This window comes from Sebastes fasciatus, chromosome 13 (assembly GCF_043250625.1).
Source record: "Sebastes fasciatus isolate fSebFas1 chromosome 13, fSebFas1.pri, whole genome shotgun sequence".
NCBI lineage: Eukaryota > Metazoa > Chordata > Actinopteri > Perciformes > Sebastidae > Sebastes > Sebastes fasciatus.
In genome coordinates this window covers 1783054-1810810 of record NC_133807.1, presented here as the reverse complement: position 1 = coordinate 1810810, position 27757 = coordinate 1783054, and the positions used below count along the sequence as shown (strand labels likewise).

Below are 27757 nucleotides of genomic sequence, written 5' to 3'. Positions count from 1 at the left end.
GAAAGAGGAAGTGTTTCAGGAAGGACTGAGCAGTGTGAAATGTTTCTGGGCACCGCGGTTTTAAGTTCAGTTTTCTGTCGGTTTTGTCACTGATAAATAGTACAGAGAAGCCTCAGTGTCAGCCATGGGGAGCGTGGGAAACCTTCGCTATTTGGCCTTCGGTAAGACATATATATAGTATAGCAGTTTTATTGTATGGTAAAGTCAGTTTAAAGCTCATTCTCTTTATTTGAATGTAATGAGCCATGCCTCTTTCTGTTCTCTCTATAGTCTCTTTTCTATTGACTTCAACTTCATCTGCTGCAGGTCAGTCAATTCTACGGTGCGATGCATAAAATCCTTTCAGTGTTCAGTTTACATTCTTTGTCAAATACTTACATATTGCATGTTATGCGTCTGACAGATGGTCAAATCAGATTGGCTGGGTCTACTCGGTGCTCTGGAAGAGTTGAAATCTATTACAGCAGTTCCTGGGGAACAGTCTGTGATGACGAATGGGACTTAAATGATGCTGAGGTAGTGTGCAGGGAGTTGGGCTGTGGTACAGCACTGAGTGCCCCTCAGTCGGCCCACTTTGGTGGAGGAACCGGACAGATCTGGCTTGATGATGTGGGCTGCTTAGGAAGTGAAAGGTCTGTAACAGAGTGTCAGCATGGAGGATTTGGGAAACACAACTGTGGACACTCTGAGGATGCTGGTGTTATCTGTTCAGGTGAGAAATCTTTTGGATAAAGCGTTTTAAATAAGTGGATCCTTTTCTGTATATTTTAGTCTTTAGTCTAGTCTTTTTGGCTTGTGATGAGCTGTTCAGATGCAGCACTGAAAAAAGAGCTGGTAACCACACCCCGCAGCCTGATTTTAGAGTGTGAAATGTTGCTTAATAAACTGATAATTAAACTGTAACGAAAGAAATAGAAGTTTATCGAGTGTTTGATTCACTGTGAAAAACATCACATCTTACTCGCAGTCTGTGAGTGATGCAAAGTATGTAAATTAGCCCCCTGAGACCCGCCCATGATCCCAACCGACTTCATTGTCTTTAAAAAAAAAATTTAAATCTCCAAATGTCAAATGTTTTTGATACCACAGCATGGCTTTTTCTTCAAGGTCTCTGTGTCTTAATGTGGTATTTTGGAGGGATTATTGATCATTTTGATCAATTCTCCAGTGGTAAAAAATGGTTTAATTTAGCATCAAATCTGTGTAACAAATGGTATCAACCCAACAATTGCTGCAACAACTTATGAGACATAATAGAGCATGGGGATGACCATCATATACTTCTATCATAATGTTCTAAACCCTTATACACTTTCACAATGTATTCTAATTCATTCATTCATGTTTATTTTTTATCAATGACTAGAACAACTTGACCCACAGTGCTGAGCAGCATCTCAAATTAATCTTCAGGTTTCCAGCTTTCAGATGATGTACACCACTTCTATGTGACATCTACTGTTGACCTGCTATCTCCCCCTAAAGATCCCCTGGACCCCCCTAAAGACCCCCTGTACCACCTAAAGTAGACTAAAGTAGGTCTATTGTGGGTCTCAGATGGTTAATCAAAACCGGCAATGGTTTGTCTTCTGTGTTCTGTGGCTAGGTGTGCTGATCAGATTGGTTGGGTCTACTCTGTGTTAATTCATTTCATATTATATATTGTTGTGTTTTCTTTCAGCAAGCCCCCCAAGGCCCAGCATCTCCATGAATCCTGCTACTGAAGTTACCTGGGGTCAGGACGTCACCATCACTTGTTCTGTCTCAACTCAAACTCAACAGCGAATAAGTGCAACATTCATTTTAAAAAAGGTTGTGGGTTCATTCAGAAAGACCCAAATGACAAGAACCAAATCTGCTACCTTCAACATGCCTAAAGTCAACTTTGACAATGAAGGATCGTACCAGTGCCAGTATCAGACAACAGTTTCAGGTGGAGATTTCAGCTCCCCTCTAAGTAACTCTGTCAGACTCTCTGTTACTGGTAAGGAAATGAATCCTTTCTCAGAACTTGATGTTCTACTTCTTTAAAGTAATAGTTCAACTTTTTGGGGAATGATCTTATTAGTGTCTCGAGATAACTTCTGTTATGATTATATAAAAATAAATTAAACTAGAATGGCACTTGGATTGCCCACCCTCTCCGTTCAGCCTTCCCCATCGCCCACATGTATTTTTGTTTATTTTGAGAGCAGCATTGTAAAACACTTCATTAAAACTAGACAGACACTAAATAAACCCCCCCCCCCCCCCCCCCCCCCCACACTCTCTGTCTCTGTCTCTCTGAAGGAAAGAGGCGGGGTCATGCGTCATCAACGCATCATCAACGGGTCATCAGTTACACTGCGCACATGTTATACTCAGTGGTCTTAATGTTCTGGCTGATCGGAATCCTTAAAAATATTCCTGAATCCGGATCATGATCCAGACCGCCACCAAAATCTAAGGGATTGTTCATTGTGCCACACCCCACCCCTCCAAAAAAATTCATTCAGATCCATCATAGACTTTTGGAGTAATCCTGCTAACAGACAAACCAACAAACCAACAAACCAACAAACCAACAAACCAACAAACCAACGCCGGTGAAAGCATAACCTCCTTCCTAGGCCTTCGGCCTTAGCGGAGGGAATTAAATTGAAAATTGTATTTGCTTTCTTGTTGAGAGTTAGATGAGAAAATTGATACATCTAACTCTCGACAAGAAACAAAAAAAAGACGTATTCCCAAAATGGTGAACTATTCCTTTGACGTAAAAGGAAATTTAGCAAACTAAAAAAACATAAAAGTAAACCTCAGCTCAAAGTCAATCCCTTCATCACTCTAACATTGTGTTATTTTTTTCAGTGAGCCTCCCAAAGCCCAGCATCTCCATGAATCCCATTGGTGAGGTTACCTGGGGTCAGGACGTCGCCATCACTTGCTTGATCTCAACTCAGCATTTAGGAGGAACATTCACCCTGCAGCAGACCTCAGGCTCCTTCAGAAAGACCCAAACATCAAGTACCAATTCTGCCTCCTTCAGCATCTTACAGGTGGACTTTGACAACGAAGGATCGTACCAGTGCCAGTATCAGACAACGGTTTCAAGTCGAGACTTCAGCTCCCCCCTAAGTGACTCTCTCAGACTCTCTGTTAGAGGTAAGATAAATGAATGACTAAATAAAATAAGACAACACAACACATAACATAGAATAGCAATACCAAGAATAATCCAACAGAAAGAAACATAGTCCAGTACAGTAATATAGCAAGGCCATTAAATCTGGCTGAGGACACTAAGGTCATGTCCTCTGTGTTGTCTCTGAGAACTACTTTCTACAATTACAGACACATTACAAAAGGTTGGTTTCTTAGAGAGATAGTTCTGATCTTTTGAAGTGGGGTGGTATGAGGTACTTCTCCATAGTGTGTATTACCTACAGTAGATAACAGTCAGCACGCCCCCAGCTTGGAGAAACAGACAGGAGTACACCTAAAATACAATACAAACATACAATACAACAAACAACCTAAAAGACTAAAGTCCTGGTTATGGTCATGCTGGTGGGAGAATAAAAAGATTTTATCAAGACTGCTTTTGTGATTGCTGCAGACCTAAGTCTCTAGGAAAAAAATGCTATTTATAAAACTCACTGATTAAAGTAAAAAGGGTTGAGTATTGAAGGTAACCCAAAAATTACCTGCCCCGGTGCCACCATATATTTACACCCCTGTCTATAGTCCACTGATGAAAGCCCAGTAATGTAATGTAACTAAGTACACTTACTTGAGTACAATTTTTGAGGTACTTGTACTTTACTTGAGTGTTTCCATTTCATGCTACTTCATACTTCTACTCCATTACAACCAGAGGATGTAATGTGCTTTTTTACACCATTTATTTAATAACCGAGATACTTTGAAGATTCAGATTAATCATACAAAATATAATCAACAATTCAATTATCATGTATTATTATAGGTTAAGATAAAACTTTATTGATCCCCTGGTGAAATTCACAAGCTTCCCAGCAAGTAAAAAAAGTAGCTCCTCCTTTACCAGCTGCAACATTAAAGTGATGAACACATTAATGCATCAATATTTATAATACAATATTATAATATATATTATTCAGAAATGGGCCGTTGAGAATCAGAATGAGTACTTTTACTTTTGTGCATTAAGTACATTTTGATGCTAATAATTTTGTACTTTTACTTAAGTGAAATTTTGAGTGCAGGAATTTTACTTAATGTAACAGAGTATTTCTACACTGTGGTATTACTACTTTTACTGAAGTAAAAGATCTAGGTACTTCGTCCACCACTGGGAAAGCCCTTGCAATTGCAGTATTACGAACTGGGTGTCTGTGGCAACATTCCCGGGAAAAGACGACGCTGTTTGGATCTCTGGGAAGTGAGACCCAAAACCACACCTGCAGTTACAGCTTATCGCCATCTGTGCCGCCGAGGAGAACGAAACGGGGATCATCGCCACTATAGTGGCACCATTTAGTGGCACCATTTAGTGGTGCCAGTGCTGTTTGTATCCCGAGCACGCAGGCCGCATGATTTTTCGGCGCCAACAAAGGCAGAGAAGAAGACTGCTGGCTACCAAACACGGAAGTAAACGATGCAGAATTTAAAATATTTCAGAAATGAGCTTTGAAAATGCTCACTTTCTCAAGGACGCACACAATGAGTTTTAGTGAGAAACACTGAATGTAATCACAACATTTTTTTATTTTTTTTTATAAGAATAGATTACTCCACAGGGCAGTAACATGCCAAACATTTTGCCTTCACTCTTTCATACTAATTTGTAAATTTTCCATTAAAAGAATATATTTTTGGGGATAGAAAATGTTGCTGATTTACAAATCTCTGAATTTGACATTCTCTTAATACTGTTGTCCCTTTTGTACTCAGTGCCACTGCAGCAGCCCAGCATCTCCCTGACATCCCCTAACGGAGGGCTGGTCTGGGGTTCTGAAGGTGCAGAGGTCACATGGGGTTACAGCTTCGTCTTCACCTGCTCCATCTCCTCCCATTATCCTGGAGGAGTTTTCTCTCTCATCTTCTCTGGTTCCAGCCTCACCAACACTGTGCCGGCCGTCAACCACTCGGCCTCCTTTACCTTCCCTGTAGCAGAGTATGAACACCTGGGCAACTACAGCTGTGTGTATGAAGTCACATTGTCTACACGGAGATTCACCTCTACCACGACAGAGATTATGAGTGTCATCATTAAAAGTAAGTGGAATGTAGAATTTACACTAAATGTTGTTATATTTTATGCACAATAGCTGAATGATACACAGGCTACTCTTACAGTGTATCAGCAGCACAACCGCTTATTGACAGTGGGATTCCCAGTAAAGAAATAATGAGCTGCGTGGGTTATGCATGTACCGACCATATTACTGTTATGGTAAACCTTAACACAGCATAACATAATATTATATTGTATGACAGTTAAGATCAGCCTCCAGACAAAAAAAAAAGTCACATTTCGATAAGCATGCTGTGGTTTGACTAACGCTCTTTATTCACCCGACACTCCCAAAAAATACAATCTAAATGGCCACAAACAAAACCCCCCAAATAAACTGCACAACTGACGCCAGAAATAAAAAACAACACGTAACGCAGCCGCCACGCGCTCCTGATGTTCCTGGTGTGTCGAGGCTTAAGTGATGATTGAGAGGGATACATTTTGTATAGGTCTATACATTGTTTTTTAGGAAATTCTTGCATATTATACCTTTAAGCTTGTGTTAACCACAGACCTTATTTCAAGCATCTAACCAAAAACCCATAAAAAAACAACAACATCGATTTCGAGACTAGGGAACCGGTAGTGCAGAAATGCTGACTCATTTCTGGGGTTTAGGACTCTTTCCTGCAGCACTCTACTGAGGGTGTGGCCACTTTGAGTGAGCTAGTTTAAAATTAATTGAGTATCTCACTAATATCTGTCAATGAAGTGTTGTTAGGCCTGTGAGTGGAAGAGTGCAGCAGGCATGGACTGAGAATGTAATTTTACAGCAATGACTCCATGTTAATCTATTTAGAGAAGTTTCTTGGAACTTTAAGAAGAGTTGGTGTGACGGGGACAGATAAGGGAATGGGAGGAGAAACATCACTGAGCAGTAAAGGCCTGAAGGGCAGTGCTGTGTCATCATTACCTAGTTTGTCTACCTGAGAGCATCAATTGGATTTTATAATTCTCAAATGTCCTGATCCGTTGATACTAACCAAAGTTGTTTATGTTATGTTATCATGTTAAACACAGTTACCCTCGGCATATATGTGACCCGCTCTATCAAAATGAGTCGTAAGTCGCGGCAGCGCATTCTTGTAAAAACACGTTTTTTTATGAAAAAGTGTGTTTTGGGTTTTTTTGTTTTTTTATGCGTTTCTGAATAAATAAAGTCTCAGCTTTAATACAAAGTAAGAATCGATGTAAAATTCAAATGATAAGTCTAGTTTTGAAGCTCTTAAACATAACGTTGTCATAAAGTTTTTACCGGAAGTCTGCTGTATTGACTCGGCTCAATAGAGTTGATTGACAGAGGAGATAACTGGCTTGACAAGATGAATTCACGTGAGGAAAACATTGCTCGATTTTTAAATTAAATTCCTGTTAGAGGTGCTACATCTGACGACAACTGGACCGACTTAAATTCAGATTATTTCACCGCACCGGGTGCGCTGAGTCGGGTCGGACGCCCTGCTAACGCTAGAGGCTAGGCTAGCTCTCAATCCTCTGATCAGGACGGAGAAAGAGAGTTGGAGGAAGACGAGGAGGAAGATATTCCACTCATGGCTGAGCCGATGATGGCACGAAATGTCTCTGATTATAGTTATTAAATCAGGACAGTGTTATAGAGACTGAGATCGCCCGGCCGGGAGTACCAGTGTAGCTGCAAACTGTAAAACAGCGCCGCTCTCTACACCGGAGGAGATGGAGAGAAGACGCGACCAGATGAAAGAAATGACTGATGGTAAGTTCTGATAGTTAAACTACACTATCCTTATTTTATCTGTTTGTTTTAAAGACTTTTAAATCACTATAGAGCAGGCTAAGAAGCATTAATAGCAGCTACTAATGTGTGTGTCAGTGTGTGTAGTCTATAGGTGTCTGTCTGTCTCATGTGTGTCTCTGAGGTGTCTGTCTGTCTCAGGTGTGTCTCTCAGGTGCCTGTGTGTCTCATGTGTGTCTCTCAGGTGTCTGTCTGTCTGTCTGTCTGTCTCATGTGTGTCTCTCAGGTGTTTGTGTGTCTCATGTGTGTCTCTGAGGTGTCTGTCTGTCTCAGGTGTTTCTCTCAGGTGCCTGTGTGTCTCATGAGTGTCTCTGAGGTGTCTGTCTGTCTCATGTGTGTCTCTCAGGTGTCTGTGTGTCTCATGAGTGTCTCTGAGGTGTCTGTCTGTCTCATGTGTGTCTCTAAGGTGTCTGTCTCTCTCATGTGTGTCTCTCAGGTGTCTGTCTGTCTCATGTGTGTCTCTCAGGTGTCTGTGTGTCTCATGTGTGTCTCTGAGGTGTCTGTGTGTCTCATGTGTGTCTCTGAGGTGTCTGTCTGTCTCATGTGTGTCTCTCAGGTGTCTGTGTGTCTCATGTGTGTCTCTGAGGTGTCTGTGTGTCTCATGTGTGTCTCTGAGGTGTCTGTGTGTCTCATGTGTGTCTCTGAGGTGTCTGTCTGTCTCATGTGTGTCTCTGAGGTGTCTGTCTGTCTCAGGTATGTCTCTCAGGTGCCTGTCTCCTAGAAACTATTATTATTAAAAGGGAAATGTTGTGAAGTGTTTAATTCATTGAAAGAAGCGTTGTATCTGAACATAATCCAGGCAGCTGTTACCTCCTCACCACACCAGGTTTTATGAAAACAATATACAAATGTCATTTCTAGGAGACAGGGACAGGGACAGACAGGGTTGCTGTGAGAGACACAAACGGTGAGGATATCATTTTAAATAGCAAAAGAAATAGCTTAACATATAGTAAAATGATATGTTGTATATTAATCTGATATCACATGGTGAATAGGCTATGTTTCTGAATATAGGGCTGTATTGATATGATAATGATCAGGCCTCATTCAACAATGATTCAACATGATTTAGCCAGCCTAAAATCTTTGAGATGACTTGATTTTTCACTTTATGCTTTTCACTTTATGTCATTTTGTAGATGAGAAACATCTGGATCTCCTTGAGAAGATCAGCTCCCATATGACCCTGTCAAAGGATATAGTGAGCTCCAGGAGAAGCCAGCAGAATGAGTACAGGCAACACATTTCATAGTCTTTCTATTATATCTATATTTCTATTATGTATTATTTTATATAATATTGTACATACATAATATGTACATAATATTTGTTCATATGCTATCCATTTTCTAGTATGGTTTTTTATTGTTTGGATATGGACTTGTAAGTTTGTGCATGTACCTGTGTGCACATGGCTCCATATTTAATATTTTTAATTATGTATTCTTCATATAATTATTATTATATTGAAATAAACATATATACTATATATTATATCATATGTACAGTATATTTTTTTATATTTTATAAATTTTATTCCATACATTTTGGATTCTTTTCTACATGGACTTCTAGCCCTATCTACTGTACTGCTTGTGGTCATACGCGTGCACGTGGCCACGTGCACATCACGTGCTCATGACTATGTGCACATGTATGCATGAAGGTATGTGTAGGCTACATTATGAAATGTTGGGTGTCACTTTTGACCAAAACATATTGTGTTCATTTAGACTTGAGTCTTAATAAATGTGTTTTAATCAATGCAAAAAATGGCTGAAAATGAATTCTTATCTTTAATGCCCTTTTTCTCAAAAGTAATGTTTCATGACAGTCGAACTTTGAAAGAGCATATCTCATTGAATATTTGGCGTAGAAAGATAATCTTGGTATTGCCATAAAGCTAAGACTTTCCTCTTTACAGTCAGATAGATAACTCAAAATGTGTTTCGGGGTCAATGTGACTCATAATGATGGAGCAGGTCACATATATTGTTATCAGATCTTTTAAACTCCCAAATAGCAATATCAGTATCAAAACTGAAACCAGAAGAGTGTTGGTCAATGTACGTATTGGTCAACCTATAATCGGCCTATAGTGCATCACGTTACTTGGTTAGGTTTAGGCAACAAAACTAATTGGTTAGGTTTAGGCAGAAACACTACTTGGTAAGGTTTAGGCAACAACACTACTAGGTGAGGTTTAGGCAACAGATCTACTTGGTTAGGTTTAGGCAACAAAACTACTTGGTTAGGTTTAGGCAACAACACTACTTGGTAAGGTTTAGGCAACAACACTACTTGGTTAGGTTTAGGCAACAAAACTACTCGGTTAAGTTTAGGCAACAGATCTACTCGATTAGGTTTAGGCAACAAAACTACTTGGTTAGGTTTGACAACAACACTACTTGGTAAGGTTTAGGCAACAAATCTACTTGGTATGGCTTAGGCAACAAAACTACTTGGTTAGGTTTAGGCAACAAAACTACTTGGTTAGGTTTAGGCAACAAATCTACTTGGTAAGGTTGAGGCAACAAATCTACTTGGTAAGGTTTAGGCAACAAAACTGCTTGGTTAGCTTTAGGGAACAAAAGTAATTGGCAAGGTTTAGGCAACAAAACTACTCAGTAAGATTTAGGCAATAGATCTACTCGATTAGGTTTAGGCAACAAAATTACTTGGTTAGGTTTAGGCAACAACACTACTTGGCAAGGTTTAGGCAACAAATCTACTTGGTAAGGTTTAGGCAACAAAACTACTTGTTTAGGTTAAGGAGACACGACTACTTGGTTAGGCTTAGGCAACACATCTACTTGGTTAGGTTTAAACAACAAAACTACTCGGTTAGGTTTAGGCAACAAATCTACTTGGTAAGGTTTAGGCAACAGATCTACTGGATTAGGTTTAGGCAACAAAACGACTTGGTAAGGTTTAGGCAACAACACTACTTGGTAAAGTTTAGGCAACAAAACTACTTGATAAGGTTTAGGCAACAAGTCTACTCGATAAGGTTTAGGCAACAAAACTACTTGGTTAGGTTTAGGCTACACGACTACTCGGTTAGGTTTAGGCAACACATCTACTTGGATAGGTTTAGGCAACACATCTACTTGGTTAGGTTTAAGCAACAAAACTACTTGGTACGGTTTAGGCAACAAAACTACTTGGTTAGGTTTAGGCAACAAAACTACTTGGTAAGGTTAAGGCAACAAAACTACTTGGTTAGGTTTAGGCAACAAAACTACTTGGTTAGGTTTAGGCAACAAAACTCCTTGGTTAAGTTTAGGCAACAAAACTACTTGGTTAGCTTTGGCAGGGTTAGGGTTATAGGGTTGGGTCATAGTGTGTCAAAAAAAGTCATAGAATAACTTAAAATGTCATAGAATGTCGCAAAAAAGTAATACTATAGTATAGTGTAGTGTAAAAAAAAGTCACGGTACAATATGTCGGGAAAAAAAGTTAGGGTAAAAAAAAAAAAAAAATCGTAGGATACCATGTCGGAAAAAGTCATAGTACAGTATGTCGAAAAAAGTCATAGTATAGTATGTTTAAAAAAACGTCGTAGTATAGCATGTCGAAAAGTCACTGTATGATATGTTGAAAATGGTCATAGCATAATATCTGAAAAAAATTCATAGTTTAGTTTTTCACAAAAAAGTCATAGTATACTATGTAGAAAAAACCATAGTATTGTATGTTGCAGAAAAAGTCTCATAGGCAACATGTCGGGAAAAAAGTCATAGTATAGTATGTTGAAAAAAACATCGTACTATATCAGGTCGAAAAAAAAGTCATAATATAATATGTCGAAAAAAAGTAGGGCTAGTATTTTCACAGTATAGCGAGTCAAAAAACATTATAAGAAAGTCATAATATAGTGTGTCGAATGAAGTCAAAGTATAATATGTAAGAGTATAGTATTAAAAAGACGTCATAGTTTAGTATGTTGAAAAAAACATCATAGTGTACTATGTCTGAAAAAATGTCTTAGCGTAGTATGTCAGAAAGAAATGTCATAGTTAAAAGCATGATGAAAAAAAGTCAAAGTATAGTATATTAAAAAAGTCATAGTATAGCTTGTCGAAAAAAGAATCATAAAAAAGTCATAGTATGGCATTTCGAAAAAAATGTCATAGAATAGTATATAAAAAAGTCATTATATAATTTGTCAAAAAAAAGTATGTTGAAAAAGTCATAGCATAATATGTCGGAAAAAGTCACAGTAGAGTATGTCGGACAAAAAAGTCATAATACAGTATGTTGAAAAAAGAGTCAAAGTACAGTATGTAGGTAAAAAGTCATAGTATACTATGTCGAAAAAAGTCATAGTATAGTATGTTGAAAAAAAACGTTGAAGTATAGCATGTTTAAAAAAAAGTCATAGTCAAGTAATTGTTTTTTACAAGTCATAATACAGTATGTTGAAAAAAGAGTCAAAGTACAGTATGTTGGAAAAAAGTTATAGTTTAGTATGTTGAAAAAACAGTCATAAAATGTCGAAAAAAGTCATAGTATAATATGTTGAAAAAAACGTCGTAGTATAGCATGTCGGGAAAAAAAGCTATGTAGTATAATATGTTGAAAAAAAAGTAGGGTTAATACCTTTGAAAAAGTCATAGTACAATATGTCAAAAAACGTTATGAAAAAAGTAATAATATAGTATGTCGAAAAAAGTCACAGTTTAATATGACAAAAAAAAGTCATTATATAATTTGTCAAAAAAAAGTCATAGTATAGTATGTCGGGAAAAATGTCATAGTATAGTATATTAAAAAAAGGTCATAGTGTAGCATGTCAAAAAAATAGTTATAAAATAGTCATAGTATAGTGTATCAAAAAAAGTCGGAGTATAGTTTGTTGAAAAAAAAAAGTAATTCTAGTATGTGGAAAAAAGTAATAGTTCAGTATGTCGGACAAAAAAGTCATAATAGAATAGGCTATGTTGAAAAAGAGTCAAAGTACAGTATGTAGGAAAAAGTCATAGTATAATTTGTCGAAAAAAAGTAGAGTTAATATTTTGAAAAAAGTCATAGTATAGTATGTTGGAAAAACGTTATAAAAAGGTCATAATATAGTACGTCAAAAAAAATCATAGTATAGTATGTTGAAAAAAGTTATAAAAAGGTCATAATATAGTACGTCAAAAAAAATCATAGTATAGTATGTTGGAAAAGTCATAGTTTAATACGACAAAAAAAAGTCATAGTATAGTATGTCCAAAGAAGTCAAAGTATAATATGTCGGAAAAAATGTCATAGTATAGTATGTCAGAAAAAAACGTTGTAGTATAGCATGTCGAAAACAAAGCTGTATATATATACATAAAAAAGTAGGGTTAATACTTTTGAAAAAAGTTATAGTATAATATGTAAAAAAACGTAATAAAAAAATTCCTAATATAGTACGTCGAAAAAAGTCACAGTTTAATATGACAAAAAAAAGTCATTATATAATATATCAAAAAAAGTCATAGTATAGTATGTCGAGTAAATAGTCATAGTATAGCATGTCAAAAAAATAGTAATAAAAAGTCATAGTATAGTATGTCGAAAGAAGTCATGATATAATATGTCGAAAAAAAGTAGGGCTAGTATTTTCAAAAAAGTCACAGTATAGCGAGTCAAAAAACATTATAAGAAAGTCATAATATAGTGTGTCGAAAGAAGTCAAAGTATGATATGTAAGAGTATAGTATTAAAAAGACGTCATAGTTTAGTATGTTGAAAAAAACATTATAGTGTACTATGTCTGAAAAAATGTCTTAGTGTAGTATGTCAGAAAGAAATGTCATAGTATAGTATATTAAAAAAATCATAGTATAGTATGTCGAAAAAAAGTAGTTAATATTTTTGAAAAAAGTCATAGTATAGTATGTTGAAAAACGTTATAAAAAGGTCATAATATAGTACGTCAAAAAAAATCATAGTATAGTATGTCGAAAAAAGTTATAAAAAGGTCATAATATAGTACGTCAAAAAAAAAATCATAGTATAGTATGGTGAAAGAAGTCATAGTTTAATACGACAAAAAAAAGTCATAGTATAGTATGTCCAAAGAAGTCAAAGTATATGTTGGAAAAAATGTCATAGTATAGTAGGTCAGAAAAAAAAGTTGTAGTATAGCATGTCGAAAAAAAAGCTATATACATAAAAAAAAGTAGGGTTAATACTTTTGAAAAAATTTATAGTATAATATGTAAAAAAAACGTTATAAAAAATTCATAATCATAAAGTAATAGTAGGTCGAAAAAAGTCAGTTTAATATGACAAAAAAAGTCATATAATTTGTCGAAAAAAGTCATAGTATAGTATGTCGAGTAAATAGTCATAGTATAGCATGTCGAAAAAATAGTAATAAAAAGTCATAGTATAGTATGTCGGAAGAAGTCAAAGTATAATATGTTGAAAAAAAGTCATAGTATAGCATGTCGAAAAAAAGTCATAGTAAATTATGTTGAAAAAAAAAGTCATAGTATAGCATGTCGAAAAAATAGTCATAAAATGTCATAGTATAGTATGTCAAAAAAGTCATAGTGTACTATGTGAAAAAAGATTCATTAAAAAGTCGGTATAAAATGTTGAAAAAAAAAGTCATAGTATAGCATGTCGAAAAAATAGTCATAAAATGTCATAGTATAGTATGTCAAAAAAGTCATAGTGTACTATGTCACAAAAGATTCATTAAAAAGTCGGTATAAAATGTCGAAAAAAAAGTCATAGTATAGCATGTCGAAAATAGTCATAGTACATTATATCGAAAAAAAAAAAAAGTCATAGTATAGCTTGTCAAAAAAAGTCAAAGTACATTATGTCGAAAAAAAAAGTCATAGTATAGCATATCGGAAAAAAAAGCTATATATATATACATAAAAAAGTAGGGTTAATACCTTTGAAAAAATGTATAGTATTATATGTAAAAAAAAGTTATAAAAAATTCATAATATAGTTCGTCGAAAAAAGTCATAGTTTAATATGACAAAGAAAAGTCATTATATAATTTGTCGAAAAAAATCATAGTATAGTATGTCGAGTAAATAGTCATACTATTTACTCGACAAATTAGTATGTTTTACTATTTTACTATTACTATTTTTTACTATGTCAAAAAAAATAGTAATAAAAAGTCATAGTATAGTATGTCAAAAAATGTCATGCTATACTATGTCAAAAAAAAGTCATAGTATAGTATGTTGAAAAAAACGTTGAAGTATATCAGGTCGAAAAAAAAACTTTATTATAATATGGCGAAAAAAAGTAGGGTTAGTATTTTGAAAATAGTCACAGTATAGTGAGTCGAAAAACATTATAAGAAAGTCATAATATAGTATGTCGAAAGAAGTCAAAGTATAATATGTCGAAAAAAAGTCATAGTATAGTATGTAAAAAAACTTCATAGTTTACTATGTCTGAAAAAATGTCTTAGTTTAGTATGTCAGAAAAAAATGTCACAGTAAAGCATGACGAAAAAAAGTCCTAGTATAGTATATTAAAAAAGTCCTAGTATAGTATATTAAAAATAGTCATAGTATAGCTGGTCGAAAAAAGAGTCATAAAAAAGTCATAATATAATATGTCGAAAAACTTTATAAAAAAGTCATAATATAGTACGTCCATAAAAATCACATTTTAATATGACAAAAAAAAGTCGTAGTATAGTATGTCGGGAAAAAAGTCATAGTATAGTATGTCGAAAAGAGTCATAAAAAAGTCATATAATTTGTCAAAAAAAAGTCATAGTATAGTATGTCGGGAAAAAAGTCATAGTATAGTATGTCGAAAAAAAGTAGGGTTAGTATTTTGAAAAAAAGTCACAGAATAGTGAGTCGAAAAACATTATAAAAAAGTCATAATATAGTATGTTGAAAGAAGTCAAAGTATAATATATCGATAAAACTTTACAGTTTAGTATGTCGAAAAAAACGTCACAGTGTACTATGTCTGAAAAAATGTCTTAGTGTAGTATGTCAGAAAAAAATGTCAGAGTAAGCATGACGAAAAAAAGTCATGGTATAGCATATTAAAAAAGTCATAGTATAGTATATTAAAAATAGTCATAGTATAGTATGTCGAAAAAACAGTCATAAAATGTCATAGTATGGTATGTCAAAAAAGTCATAGTGAACTATGTCAAAAAAGGGTCATAAAAAAATCATAGTATTATATGTCGAAAAAAAGTCATAGTATAGTTTGTCGAAAAAAGAGACATAAAAAAGTCATACTATATGTCGAAAAACTTTATAAAAAAGCCATAGTATAGTATGTCGAAAAAAGTTATAAAAAAGTCATAGTATAGCATTTCAGAAAAATAGTCAAAGAATAGTATATAAAAAAGTCATTATATAATTTGTCAAAAAAAGTCATAGTATAGTATGTTGGAAAAGAAGTCATAGTATAGTATGTCAGAAAAAAAGTCATAGTATAGTATGTAGAAAAAATAGTCTTAAAATAGTCATAGTACATATATGTCAAAAAATGTCATAATGTACTAAGTCAAAAAAGTCATAGTATAGTATGTTGAAAAAAACGTTGTAGTATAGCATGTCGAAAAAAAAGTCATAGTATAATATGTCGAAAAAAAGTAGGGTTCATTTTTTTTTAAAACGTCATAGTATAGTATATTAAAAAAAGTCATAGTATAGTATGTTGAAAAAAAGTCATAGTATAGTATGTTGAAAAAAGTCATGGTATAGTATGTTAAAAAAATGTCATGGTATAGTATATTTAAAAAAGTCATAGTATAGTATATTTAAAGAAGTCATAGTGTAGCATGTCAAAAAAATAGTTATAAAAAAGTCATAGTATAGTGTATCGAAAAAAGTCGGAGTATAGTTTGTCGAAAAAAAAGTCATTATAGTATGTGGAAAAAAGTAATAGTTCAGTATGTTGAAAAAAAGTCATAGTATGGCATTTCGAAAGAAATTGTCATAGAATAGTATATAAAAAAGTCATTATATAATTTGTCAAAAAAAAGTATGTTGAAAAAGTCATAGTATAATATGTCGGAAAAAGTCACAGTAGAGTATGTCTGACAAAAAAGTCATAATAGAGTATGTTGAAAAAAGAGTCAAAGTAAAGTATGTAGGAAAAAAGTCATAGCATACTATTTCGAAAAAAAGTCATAGTATAGTATGTTGAAAAAAACGTCGTAGTATAGCATGCCGAAAAAAAAGTCATAGTATATGTCGAAAAAAAGTAGGGTTAATATTTTTAAAAAAGTCATTGTTTAGTATGTCGAAAAACGTTAAAAAAAGTCATAATATACTAAGTTGAAAAAAGTCATAGTATAGTATGTCGAAAAACTTTATAAAAAAGTCATAGTATAGCATTTCAGAAAAATAGTCATAGAATAGTATATAAAAAAGTCATTATATAATTTGTCAAAAAAAGTCATAGTATAGTATGTTGGAAAAGAAGTCATATTATAGTATGTCAGAAAAAAAGTCATAGTATAGTATGTTGGAAAAATAGTCTTAAAATAGTCATAGTACATATATGTCAAAAAATGTCATAATGTACTAAGTCAAAAAAGTCATAGTATAGTATGTCGAAAAAAACGTTGTAGTATAGCATGTCGAAAAAAAAGTCATAGTATAATATGTCGAAAAAAAGTAGGGTTAATTTTTTTTAAAAACGTCATAGTATAGTATATTAAAAAAAGTCATAGTATAGTTTATTAAAAAAAGTCATAGTATAGTATGTTGAAAAAAGTCATAGTATAGTATGTTGAAAAAAGTCATAGTATAGTATGTCGAAAGAAGTCAAAGTATAATATATCGATAAAACTTCACAGTATAGTATGTCGGAAAAAATGTCATAGTATAGTACGAAGAAAAAAAGTAGGGTTAGTATTTTGAAAAAAAGTCACAGAATAGTGAGTCGAAAAACATTATAAAAAAGTCATAATATAGTATGTCGAAAGAAGTCAAAGTATAATATATCGATAAAACTTCAGTTTAGTATGTCGAAAAAAACGTCACAGTGTACTATGTCTGAAAAAATGTCTTAGTGTAGTATGTCAGAAAAAAATGTCAGAGTAAGCATGACGAAAAAAAGTCATGGTATAGCATATTAAAAAAGTCATAGTATAGTATATTAAAAATAGTCAAAGTATAGTATGTCGAAAAAACAGTCACAGTATAGTTTGTCAAAAAAACAGTCATAAAATGTCATAGTATGGTATGTCAAAAAAGTCATAGTGTACTATGTCAAAAAAGGGTCATAAAAAAATCATAGTATTATATGTCGAAAAAAAATCATAGTATAATATGTCGGAAAACTTTATTAAAAAGTCATAATATAGTACGTCTAAAAAATCACAGTTTAATATGACAAAAAAAAGTCATAGTATAGTATGTCGAAAAAAGTTATAAAAAAGTCATAGTATAGCATTTCAGAAAAATAGTCATAGAATAGTATATAAAAAAGTCATTATATAATTTGTCAAAAAAAGTCATAGTATAGTATGTTGGAAAAGAAGACATAGTATAGTATGCCAGAAAAAAAGTCATAGTATAGTATGTCGAAAAAATAGTCTTAAAATAGTCATAGTACATATATGTAAAAAAATGTCATAATGTACTAAGTCAAAAAAGTCATAGTATAGTATGTTGAAAAAAACGTTGTAGTATAGCATGTCGAAAAAAAAGTCATAGTATAATATGTCGAAAAAAAGTAGGGTTAATTTTTTTTAAAAACGTCATAGTATAGTATATTAAAAAAGGTCATAGTATAGTTTATTAAGAAAAGTCATAGTATAGTATATTTAAAAAAGTCATAGTGTAGCATGTCAAAAAAATAGTTATTAAAAAGTCATAGTATAGTGTATCGAAAAAAGTCGGAGTATAGTTTGTCGAAAAAAAAGTCATTATATAATTTGTCAAAAAAAAGTATGTTGAAAAAGTCATAGTATAATATGTCGGAAAAAGTCACAGTAGAGTATGTCTGACAAAAAAGTCATAATAGAGTATGTTGAAAAAAGAGTCAAAGTAAAGTATGTAGGAAAAAAGTCATAGCATACTATTTAAAAAAAAAGTCATAGTATACTATGTCGAAAAAAGTCATAGTATAGTATGTTGAAAAAAACGTCGTAGTATAGCATGCCGGAAAAAAAGTCATAGTATGTCGAAAAAAAGTAGGGTTAATATTTTTAAAAAAGTCATTGTTTAGTATGTCGAAAAACGTTAAAAAAAGTCAGAATATACTAAGTTGAAAAAAGTCATAGTATAGTATGTCGAAAAACTTTATAAAAAATTCATAATATAGTACGTCGAAAAAAGTCATAGTGTACTATGTCAAAAAAGAGTAATAAAAAAATCACAGTATCATATGTCGAAAAAAAGTCATAGTATAGCTTGTCGGAAAAAGAGTCATAGAAAAAGTCATAGTATAATGTGTCGCAAAACCTTATAAAAAAGTCATAATATAGTACGTCTATAAAAATCACAGTTTAATATGTCGAAAAAAGTCATAAAAAAGTCATAGTATAGCATTTCGAAAAAATAGTCATAGAATAGTGGACAAAAAAGTCATAATACAGTATGTTGAAAAAAGAGTCAAAGTACAGTATGTAGGAAAAAAGTCATAGTATACTATGTCGAAAAAAGTCATAGTATAGTATGTTGAAAAAAATGTCGTAGTATAGCATGTCAAAAAAAAAGTCATAGTATAATATGTCGAAAAAAAAGTAGGTTTAATATTTTTTAAAAAGTCATTGTTTAGTATGTCAAAAAACGTTACAAAAAGTCATAATATACTACGTTGAAAAAAGTCATATAGTATGTCGAAAAACATTATGAAAAAGTCATAATATAGTACGTCGAAAAAAGTCATAGTAAAGTATGTTGAAAAAAAGTCATAGTTTAAAATGACAAAAAAAGTCAATATAGTATGTCGAAAGAAGTCAATGTATAATATGTTGAAAAAAAGTCATAGTACATTACAGAATTTGGAAAAAAAGTCATTGTATAGTCTATAAAAAAAAGTCATAGTATAGTATATAAAAGAAATTCATAGTTCAGTTTATTAAAAAAAAGTCAAAGTATATCATGTCGAAAAAATTGTCATAAAATGTCATAGTATGGTATGTCAAAAAGTCATAGTGTACTATGTCAAAAAAGAGTCATTAAAAAGTCGGTATAAAATGTTGAAAAACAGTCATAGTATACTATGTTGGAAAAAATGTCACAGTAAAGCATGATGAAAAAAAAGTCATAATATTGCATGTCTAAAAAAAGTCATAATATAGTATATTAAAAAAGTCATAGTATAGCATGTCAAAAAAATGCGGATGGTGGCTCCACGGTCATATCTGGTGGAGGCCGAGGGCTCCCTCTATCATAGCAATCATGTGGATCTGTGTGGGGCTGAGCCAATGCCATCACAAAACCCGAGGGTTGGTTCAGAGGGGCCTCCATCTGAAGGTAATAGCCAGAGTGAGATGGCGGAGGGTGAGTGGACATGCATGTTCTCCCCTCAACCTGCTCCCAGCAGGCGCTACAGCAGCCTGCATGCCTCTGAACCACCATAGACGTTGGACACACCCGCTGTCTCATCTTCACCTCATTCCCCTGCTCTGTCTCGTTATGACCGTCAGATACGGCCTCCTAGCAGACTGAACCTGTAAGCTAAAGCCACATGGGCTGTTTACTACAAAGCCTGTGTAGCCGGAAAAAACAAATGTTTCTAATGTTCAGTATTCGGACTGTTTGTTGGTTGTTTTGAAAATGTTTCTTACCGAGGATTTATCCTAGTTCAGTAAGAAAAAGGGAGGAGCATAAGAAAAGCTGAGTTATTTAATTGCTTCAAGGTCATGTTTACTTTGTGTTGAACAACTATATCTTTGGTTAAGTCACAGCTTGTTTTTACAATAAGAGTTTAATTAACAAAAGACTGGCAACTTCTGTCAGAAGTATAAAGTGGTGTTTTTAGGTGGGGGAAAATGGTGGAGCAACAACTACTTTGGACAGGTGCAAATCCAGGAAATTACACACAATTATGACTTTACGATATAATGCACTATTTCACATTTCCAACACAGTTTCACATGGGTGATTATCAGACTGAGCACATACCTGTTCTCCTGAACTTGCTGCTAAATTCCCCGTTGTATGCGCTGATAATTTGAGTAAAGTGCCTTCTCTCAGAAGCTAGTAGTTAGCGTGTAGATAGAGCAGATTATTAATCCCAATCGGGAAAATGGACAAAATGATCAGGATTAACTGTTGCCTAGGCTCTATCAACTGTCATATTTTTTACATCTGAAACTTTGATTGAGGTGTTCGATTGAAACTTTGAATGTCTGGCGTCATATTTGATGATGTTATCACAATAAAAAATGAGGAAAATATGATTTTCTGTTGTGGTAATATAAAATTAATTTATGGTGCTGTTATGCTAGACCACCCCGTTAATACAGGTGTATGTACGGGAGTATAGCCTAAAAAGTTTTTGACCACAGTGAAAATGTTTTTCAAAGGCTAAACGCCAACAATGGATTGAAGCAGAATATTGTTGCTCCCTCCTAGTGCCGCTGTTGCCACTGGTTTCCTCAGTAGCTGCTGGGATCCTGCTGATCTTGGCGGTGGTCTTGGTGCTGGTCTGTCTGGTCTGCAAGAGAAGACGACAAGCCAAGCAGCCCGGAGCCCTCGTCCAAACTCAATGTCGGTGCTCACCAGGACACAGTACATTACATGAAAAGACTAACTGTTGCCTTTATAGTCCGTGAGCCAGGGGGTTGGTCGTGCCACTTTGGAGGGACCATGTCTCATAGTGATTTTTTTAAAGGTCTATGTCCCTAGTGTTGGAAAACGCATGATAGCATTACAGCAATGGTAGCTTTCTATGTGCTATCACTCCTTTTTTCATCCCTCCATCATTAAAATGTTTCCATCTTTTTTCGCCATTTTACACATAGATCCAGTATAAAAGAGTGAAACCATCACACAATATCATGAAGTCATATATCGTTGTAAAGTCTAGACTATAATCTATCCTTCAGTCACATTGTCATGACACTGAAGTCAAGAGAATTTGACCTTTGACCTTTAATGCTGCAATGGGGCAAATTCTGAATGCAACTCCAAATGCCCTTATAACTAACTCCATATTGATCGATTTTGCCCATGGATAGTTCCAGCATAAAGAGCACAAAAAGAGCTTTAAATTGATATATTATATGACTAACAACATTTCTTATCAGAATAAACGTAACTTTGTGCAGTTTGTATCTGATAGAATGTTCAGAACCTTGCATTGGATTCTGTTATTGGGGCAGTTTGTAAATGGCTTTCTTAGCAGCAGAAACACAAAATAATACAAAAACTCTAAAAACTTAACTAAGAAATTAATTCTCTATCCATTATTTTATGTTTTCTCACTCTTACCTCATTGTCAATATTAACATGTTCCAACTGACTCAGTGGCAATGGAATATATTCCAGGTGATATGTGAAAATGATGTTCACTCTTTTATATAGGCATGAAACTTGGTACACTTGAAAAGTTTGGAGCCCTAAACATTTTGAGACATGGAGCCATCGCAACAAAAATTTCCATAACCAAATTAAGTATTTTACATCATATCTCCTGTGCCAAACATGATAACAAAGAAAAGGTGATGTCTATCCCTTTGTTTGGATGGCCAATGTTTACAATGATACCATTCCAATATCATAAACTGTTCAGGTGAATAGTTAATGGTGAATTCAGTGATGTTGTATGAAGCAAATCACACTATCTGAGAACCTAGGCTAGACTTTATAATATCCTGTCTGTTGCATATAAAGTCTTAATCCTTTTGTTCATTAATTCTGACAATACAGTGACTGTGAAGAGTTTAACAATACTCTTACTTTTACCGTAACATGTTTGGCACAGGAGATATGATGCAAAATACATAATTTGGTTATGGTAATTTTTCTACCAAACAACTGATCATGCTGGAACTAACAGTGTCCTGGAAAGAGCGTATGGATGAGGCCAATGAGAGGAAGCGAGACCAAGTACCAGGAGCTAGTGTAAGAATGTAGAAGGCAAGGCTGGCGAACTCGCTGTGAGCCTGTGGAGGTGGGTTGCAAAGCATTTGGGCACTAGGCAATGGGCATCACCGGGGAGGCCATAGAGGAAGGCCATCAGATCCATTACTGAAGCTGCAGAGAAAGCCACCAGACTGGCTTTGGATCAAGAGGCTAGATCCATGGGTGACTGCTGCTGGGACTCAAGCTGGGGTCTAATCAAACCTGGCTGGGTCGCCTGGGCGAGAGTGTCTGATGTTGAAAGACCCGAAATACCCAATGACCCCAGGTTCCATCACTGATGATGCATCCCGGCACATCTGCAGGATGTATCTTTCATCTTTTGTGTTTGACATTCTTTTTAAGCTTTAAGTTGTTATGGTCATATTGAATATTGCTCTCCTCTTTACAGTCACTGTATTGTCAGGGTTAATGAACAAAAGGATTAAGCTTTTTAAAACTCTATACAACATACATGCACATAACAGACATGATATTATAGTCTAGTTAAGTAGTAGTAGTTAAGTCTAGCCTAGGTTCTCAGATAGTGTGATTTGCTTCATACAACATCACTGAATTCACCATTAACTATTCACCTGAACAGTTTATGATATTGGAATGGTATCATTGTATACATTGGCCATCCAAACAAAGGGACAGACATCACCTTTTCTGTATTATCATGTTTGGCACAGGAGCTATGATGCAAAATACATAATTGGTTATTTGGTTATGGTAATTTTTGTTGCGATGGCTACATGTCTCAAAATGTTTAGGGCTCCAAACTGTTCAAGCGTACCAAGTTTCATGTCTGTATAAAAAAGTGAACATCATTTTCACATATCACCTGGAATATAACCCATTGCCACTGAGTCAGGGCCTCATCAGTTGGAACATGTTTATATTGACAATGAGGTAAGAGTGGGAAAACATAAAATAATGGATAGAGAATTAATTTCTTAGTTAAGTTTTTTGAGTTTTTGTATTATTTTGTGTTTCTGCTGCAAAGAAAGCCATTTACAAACTGCCCCAATAACAGAATCCAATGCAAGGTTCTGAACATTCTATCAGATACAAACTGCACAAAGTTACGTTTATTCTGATAAGAAATGTTGTTAGTCATATAATATATCAATTTAAAGCTCTTTTTGTGCTCTTTATGCTGGAACTATCCATGGGCAAAATCGATCAATAAGGAGTTAGTTATAAGGGCATTTGGAGTTGCATTCAGAATTTGCCCTATTGCAGCATTAGAGGTCAAAGGTCAAATTATCTTGACCTCAGTGTCATGACAATGTGACTGAAGGATAGATTATAGTCTACGCTTTACACCGATATATGACTTCATGATATTGTGTGTTGGTTTCCCTCTTTTATACTGGATCTATGTGTAAAATGGCGAAAAAAGATGGAAAAGTTTTAATGATGGAGGGATGAAAAAAGGAGTGGTAGCACATAGAAAGCTACCATTGCTGCAATGCTATCATGCGTTTTCCAACACTAGGGACATAGACCTTTAAAAAAATCACTATGAGACATGGTCCCTCCAAAGTGGCACGACGGCTAAATTTTGGGGGTCTGGCTCATGGACTATTAGCTTTCCATTTTTTCATAATACATTTTCATCCAACATTTGTGTCTGAATGCTTGTAAAGATTTTTTCTGATTTGAAACATTTTGCGCTGATGCTTGTGTTTCAGTGGCTGTCAGAGTCAGGAACGATTATGTAGATGACACGAATGACGACGCGGAGGATGACGACGCGGAGGATGACTACGAGAACGTTAATCCAGTGGACATCGTGAAGAAACTCAAAGAGGAAGCAAGGAGAGTGGAAGAAGAGGAGAGTGATGATTACGAGCAGCCAGAGAGTGACGAAGATCATGATTATGAGGAAGCGGGCCACGCACATGTCTGTTTTAGAGTAGAGCAAGACAGAAAAGAAGAAGAAGAAGAAGAAGAAGAAGAAGAAGAAACAACCAGTGATGATGAAGATGACTATGAAAATGTAACCCAGCCAGATGTTGGCGAACAAGCTGTGGACATTTATGGAGAACATGATATTTATCAAAACTTTTGAGGTATCCAATGGTCAACAGTGGATAAAACACTGATTTTTCAGCCTGTTCGCACAGGAGTGTTAATGCCATGATAATATGCAAGGTGTTTAGCATGCAATAAGAACGCCTTTCTCGATTTCCGTGTCTTTTGTACGCCATGTATCCTGTACTGACCGCAATGTAAACACATCCACATATAAATGCTACGGTAAGAGTTAGTGACGTAGTATAAGAAGAGAAAAAGACCACTGATGGTGGGTGGGAGGGGAAGTGGTCCAACCGACATCGGACATTTAACCAGTAGACCGGCTTTCAAGGCCGTTGTTGACCAGTGTTTTGTTTTGTAAGTTACTTTACTGGTTGTCACATGTTTTCTATTGATATTTGTGACATTTTTTCTGTAGTTGTGTTATGTTGTTTCTGGATGTTTGACTTAGTTTAGTCACTTATTTTAAGCCCAACCATGATGTTTTCCTGAACCCTAACTAAGTGGTTGTCTTGTCTAAACGTAACTGTGGTCGTTTGTGTGGTGTACAAATGTTATGGCTCCGGCCGTATGTTGAAATGTATTTGTCAAAGAGTCCTCCTTCTTGTGAGGATCTTTGTGTGACTGTGTTTTGTGTGAGAGTGAGTGTCCTCCTTCTTGTTAGGATCTTTGTGTGACTGTGTTTTGTGTGAGAGTGAGTGTCCTCCTTCTTTTGAGGATCTTTGTGTGACTGTGTTTTGTGTGAGAGTGAGTGTCCTCCTTCTTGTGAGGATCTTTGTGTGACTGTGTTTTGTGTGAGAGTGAGTGTCTTTGCGTGGTGAGGATCTTTGTTTTCCTTATTAGGTTCTCGCTCTCTGATTGGCTGGAGGTGTGGGTTCGGTCTGGGCTGTGTTGGCTGCTGATTGGTCCCTCCATCATCCCAGCAGTTTAAAATGCTCTGGTTCCCAGCAGTCCGGTGACAGATACTAACAGCAGCCTCATTCTGTCCTCGGCCTCCAAACCTTTGTGGTTAACTTGTGAATTACTGTGGATTTAGTAGCCTTTAGTTTTTGGTAGATTGTATAACTTGAAATAGTCTTTTTTCTTTGTCTCAAAAATAGTAAATTGTTTGGTAGGGGTGAACTGCCGTTTTTCTTTTATTAACTTTTTCTCCTGTTCATCTGCTGTATCCTAGGGAGCCAGACTCAGTCATTGTATTCTGTTTGTTTGATTATTTTTGTTTAAGGTTAGTCAGGGTGTTTAAAACATAGATTTTGTTTGTTGTTTTGGCCTTAGTTTACCCTGAGTTCATTTGTCTCATTGTTTTGTTTGTTGAATTGAGTTTGGTAATAAACCTTATTACTTAAATCAAAAATCTAGTCCTGAGATTGTGGTTTGGGGACCGGGGACAGAAAATTCTTCATATTTTTATGTTGCGCTCTGACCCCCCTAGACAGGGGCGTAACAACAAATGACACATGAAAATGCTAAAATGCGTACTCGTGACAAACAGAATGTCCGTGTAATGTCGTGGTATTTATACGCTTTCCCGTGAAAACGGTTTAGACTTTTTGACCCACTGCAAAGGATTGCTCCAAGTTAGCAGCTATTCATTCACTTCTCATTATTTTTAATTGAATAGCCTATACATAGATGAACTAAAACTGTTTTAATTTTATAGCTCTAATGAAGCTTTATAGGCCTAATGAAGTGTTATAGCTCAATGAAGCTTCATAGGCATAATGAAGCTTCATAGGCCTAATGTAGCTTTATCGGTCTAACAAAGCTTTATAGGTCTAATGAAGCTTTATAGGCCTAATTAAGCTTTATAGGTCTAACAAAGCTTTATAGGTCTAACAAAGCTTTATAGGTCTAATGAAGCTTTATAGGTCTAACAAAGCTTTATAGGTAATTTAAGCTTTATAGGCCTAATGAAGTTTCATTCAGAGACCAAGCAGTACTCCTTTGATGGAGTTGCACTAACTGGCTTCAAGTTCCCTAAAAACGATAGATTATGATACAGGGCAACATGACCAGCTAATAATGATATTTTGTTTTATTGGTGAAAATTCTTATACTCAAATACGCCACTTCTACAAGAATTTAGAATATAGTTTGTATTTCCAAAAATCAAATAAATATTTTTTATCTGACTTGTCTTAGTAATCTTCATTAGGCCTATAAAGCTTCATTAGGCCTATAAAGCTTCATTAGGCCTATATAGCTTCATTAGACAGGCCTATAAAACTTCATCAGGCCTATAAAGCTTCATTAGACCTATAAAGCTTCATTAGGCCTATAAAGCTTCATTAGGCCTATACAGCTTCATTAGGCCTATACAGCTTCATTAGGCCTATAAAGCTTCATTAGACCTATAAAGCTTCATTAGGCCTATACAGCTTCATTAGACCTATACAGCTTCATTAGAACTATAAAGCTTCATTAGGCCTATACAGCTTCATTAGACCTATACAGCTTCATTAGAACTATAAAGCTTCATTAGGCCTATACAGCTTCATTAGACCTATAAAGCTTCATTAGGCCTATACAGCTTCATTAGGCCTATACAGCTTCATTAGACCTATAAAGCTTCATTAGAACTATAAAGCTTCATTAGGCCTATACAGCTTCATTAGACCTATAAAGCTTCATTAGGCCTATACAGCTTCATTAGACCTATACAGCTTCATTAGAACTATAAAGCTTCATTAGGCCTATACAGCTTCATTAGACCTATAAAGCTTCATTAGGCCTATACAGCTTCATTAGGCCTATACAGCTTCATTAGGCCTATACAGCTTCATTAGGCCTATAAAGCTTCATAAACAATCCGTAGCCAAAATATGGCTTCTAATAACTCTGAAGACTATATTCTGCTCCAAAAAGCAAACAAAAAGATAACTGACCTTAAGGAGGATATCCAACGGCTTTCGGCTGAACTCAGAAAGAAAGATTCCCTTTTGTCCAGCTTCATGGAGGTGGCCTTGGGCCAGTCCAAACAAATAGCCTCACTCAACACAACCATCCAGGAAACTGTTATGTTGGATACCTCCACCTGCCTACGGCCTTCCTCCTGCTCCTCATCACCATCCGTCTTGGTCTGAGGTTGTGGTCCGTGGTCGCAAGGGACACATGGACAGGGATTCACCAGCTCGCCTAAGCCTGTCCAACCACTACGCACCCCTGTCCGATGATGCTCCAGTCCACCCAGCTGATGCCCCCGCGGCTCAGACTCGTCCGGACCTGGACCCTCCTCCGAGGACACAGCCGGCTCCTGCCGACACCGCATCCTCGCCCCTGGTGGCTCGCCGCTCCACTGTGAAGCCGGATCAACGGCGTTCATCTCGGCTCATAACTTCATCCTCCCGTCACAAACTCCTGAAAGAGGCCGTGGTGAGACGCTCTGCAAGTTTTCCCTGATCTGAGCCGGCAGAAACATCCTCTCCTTACTCTGCAGACCATGTCTCACCACAACACTCGCCTGCTTGGTCACCCCATCCCCAATCCCCATCATCTCCTCATCCACTCTTCCCCCAACCACCTTAATAGTTGGGGACTCCATAACCAGGAATATCCGCTTCTTCAACGCAGTCACTCACTGCTTCCCTGGAGCCACGGTCACGGTCATCCGAGATAAACTCCCGGGGCTACTGCGTTCACTCCCGTCCTCTATCAACCGAGTGATAGTTC

The 27757-nt window shown here is 35.4% G+C and overlaps 1 protein-coding gene across 2 annotated transcripts; it reads left to right on the top strand.

The window, feature by feature from the left end:
* LOC141779943 (uncharacterized) lies at positions 1-25536 on the top strand. 2 transcript variants are annotated; one of them, XM_074654979.1, is made up of 8 exons: positions 1-161; positions 271-306; positions 404-712; positions 1682-1984; positions 2848-3141; positions 4912-5235; positions 20555-20689; positions 23743-25536. In XM_074654979.1, the coding sequence occupies exons 1-8, from the start codon at positions 125-127 to the stop codon at positions 24120-24122; spliced, it is 1818 nt and encodes a 605-aa protein (XP_074511080.1). In that variant the 5' UTR covers positions 1-124; the 3' UTR covers positions 24123-25536. The 2 variants fall into 2 exon arrangements, with proteins under 2 accessions (XP_074511080.1, XP_074511081.1); XM_074654980.1 differs by lacking the exon at positions 1682-1984 and having other exon boundaries at positions 4-161; positions 23743-25526.
* Positions 25537-27757: the final 2221 nt, after the last annotated feature.

What these genes read in the sequence shown, in the direction of transcription:
- LOC141779943 (XM_074654979.1), top strand. Translation starts at nt 125, where the DNA reads ATGGGGAGCGTGGGAAACCTTCGCTATTTGGCCTTCG. An exon ending in TTCAACTTCATCTGCTGCAG is followed by an intron (nt 307 to 403) that starts GTCAGTCAATTC and finishes TGCGTCTGACAG; the next exon opens with ATGGTCAAATCAGATTGGCT. An exon ending in AGCCCTCGTCCAAACTCAAT is followed by an intron (nt 20,690 to 23,742) that starts GTCGGTGCTCAC and finishes CTTGTGTTTCAG; the next exon opens with TGGCTGTCAGAGTCAGGAAC.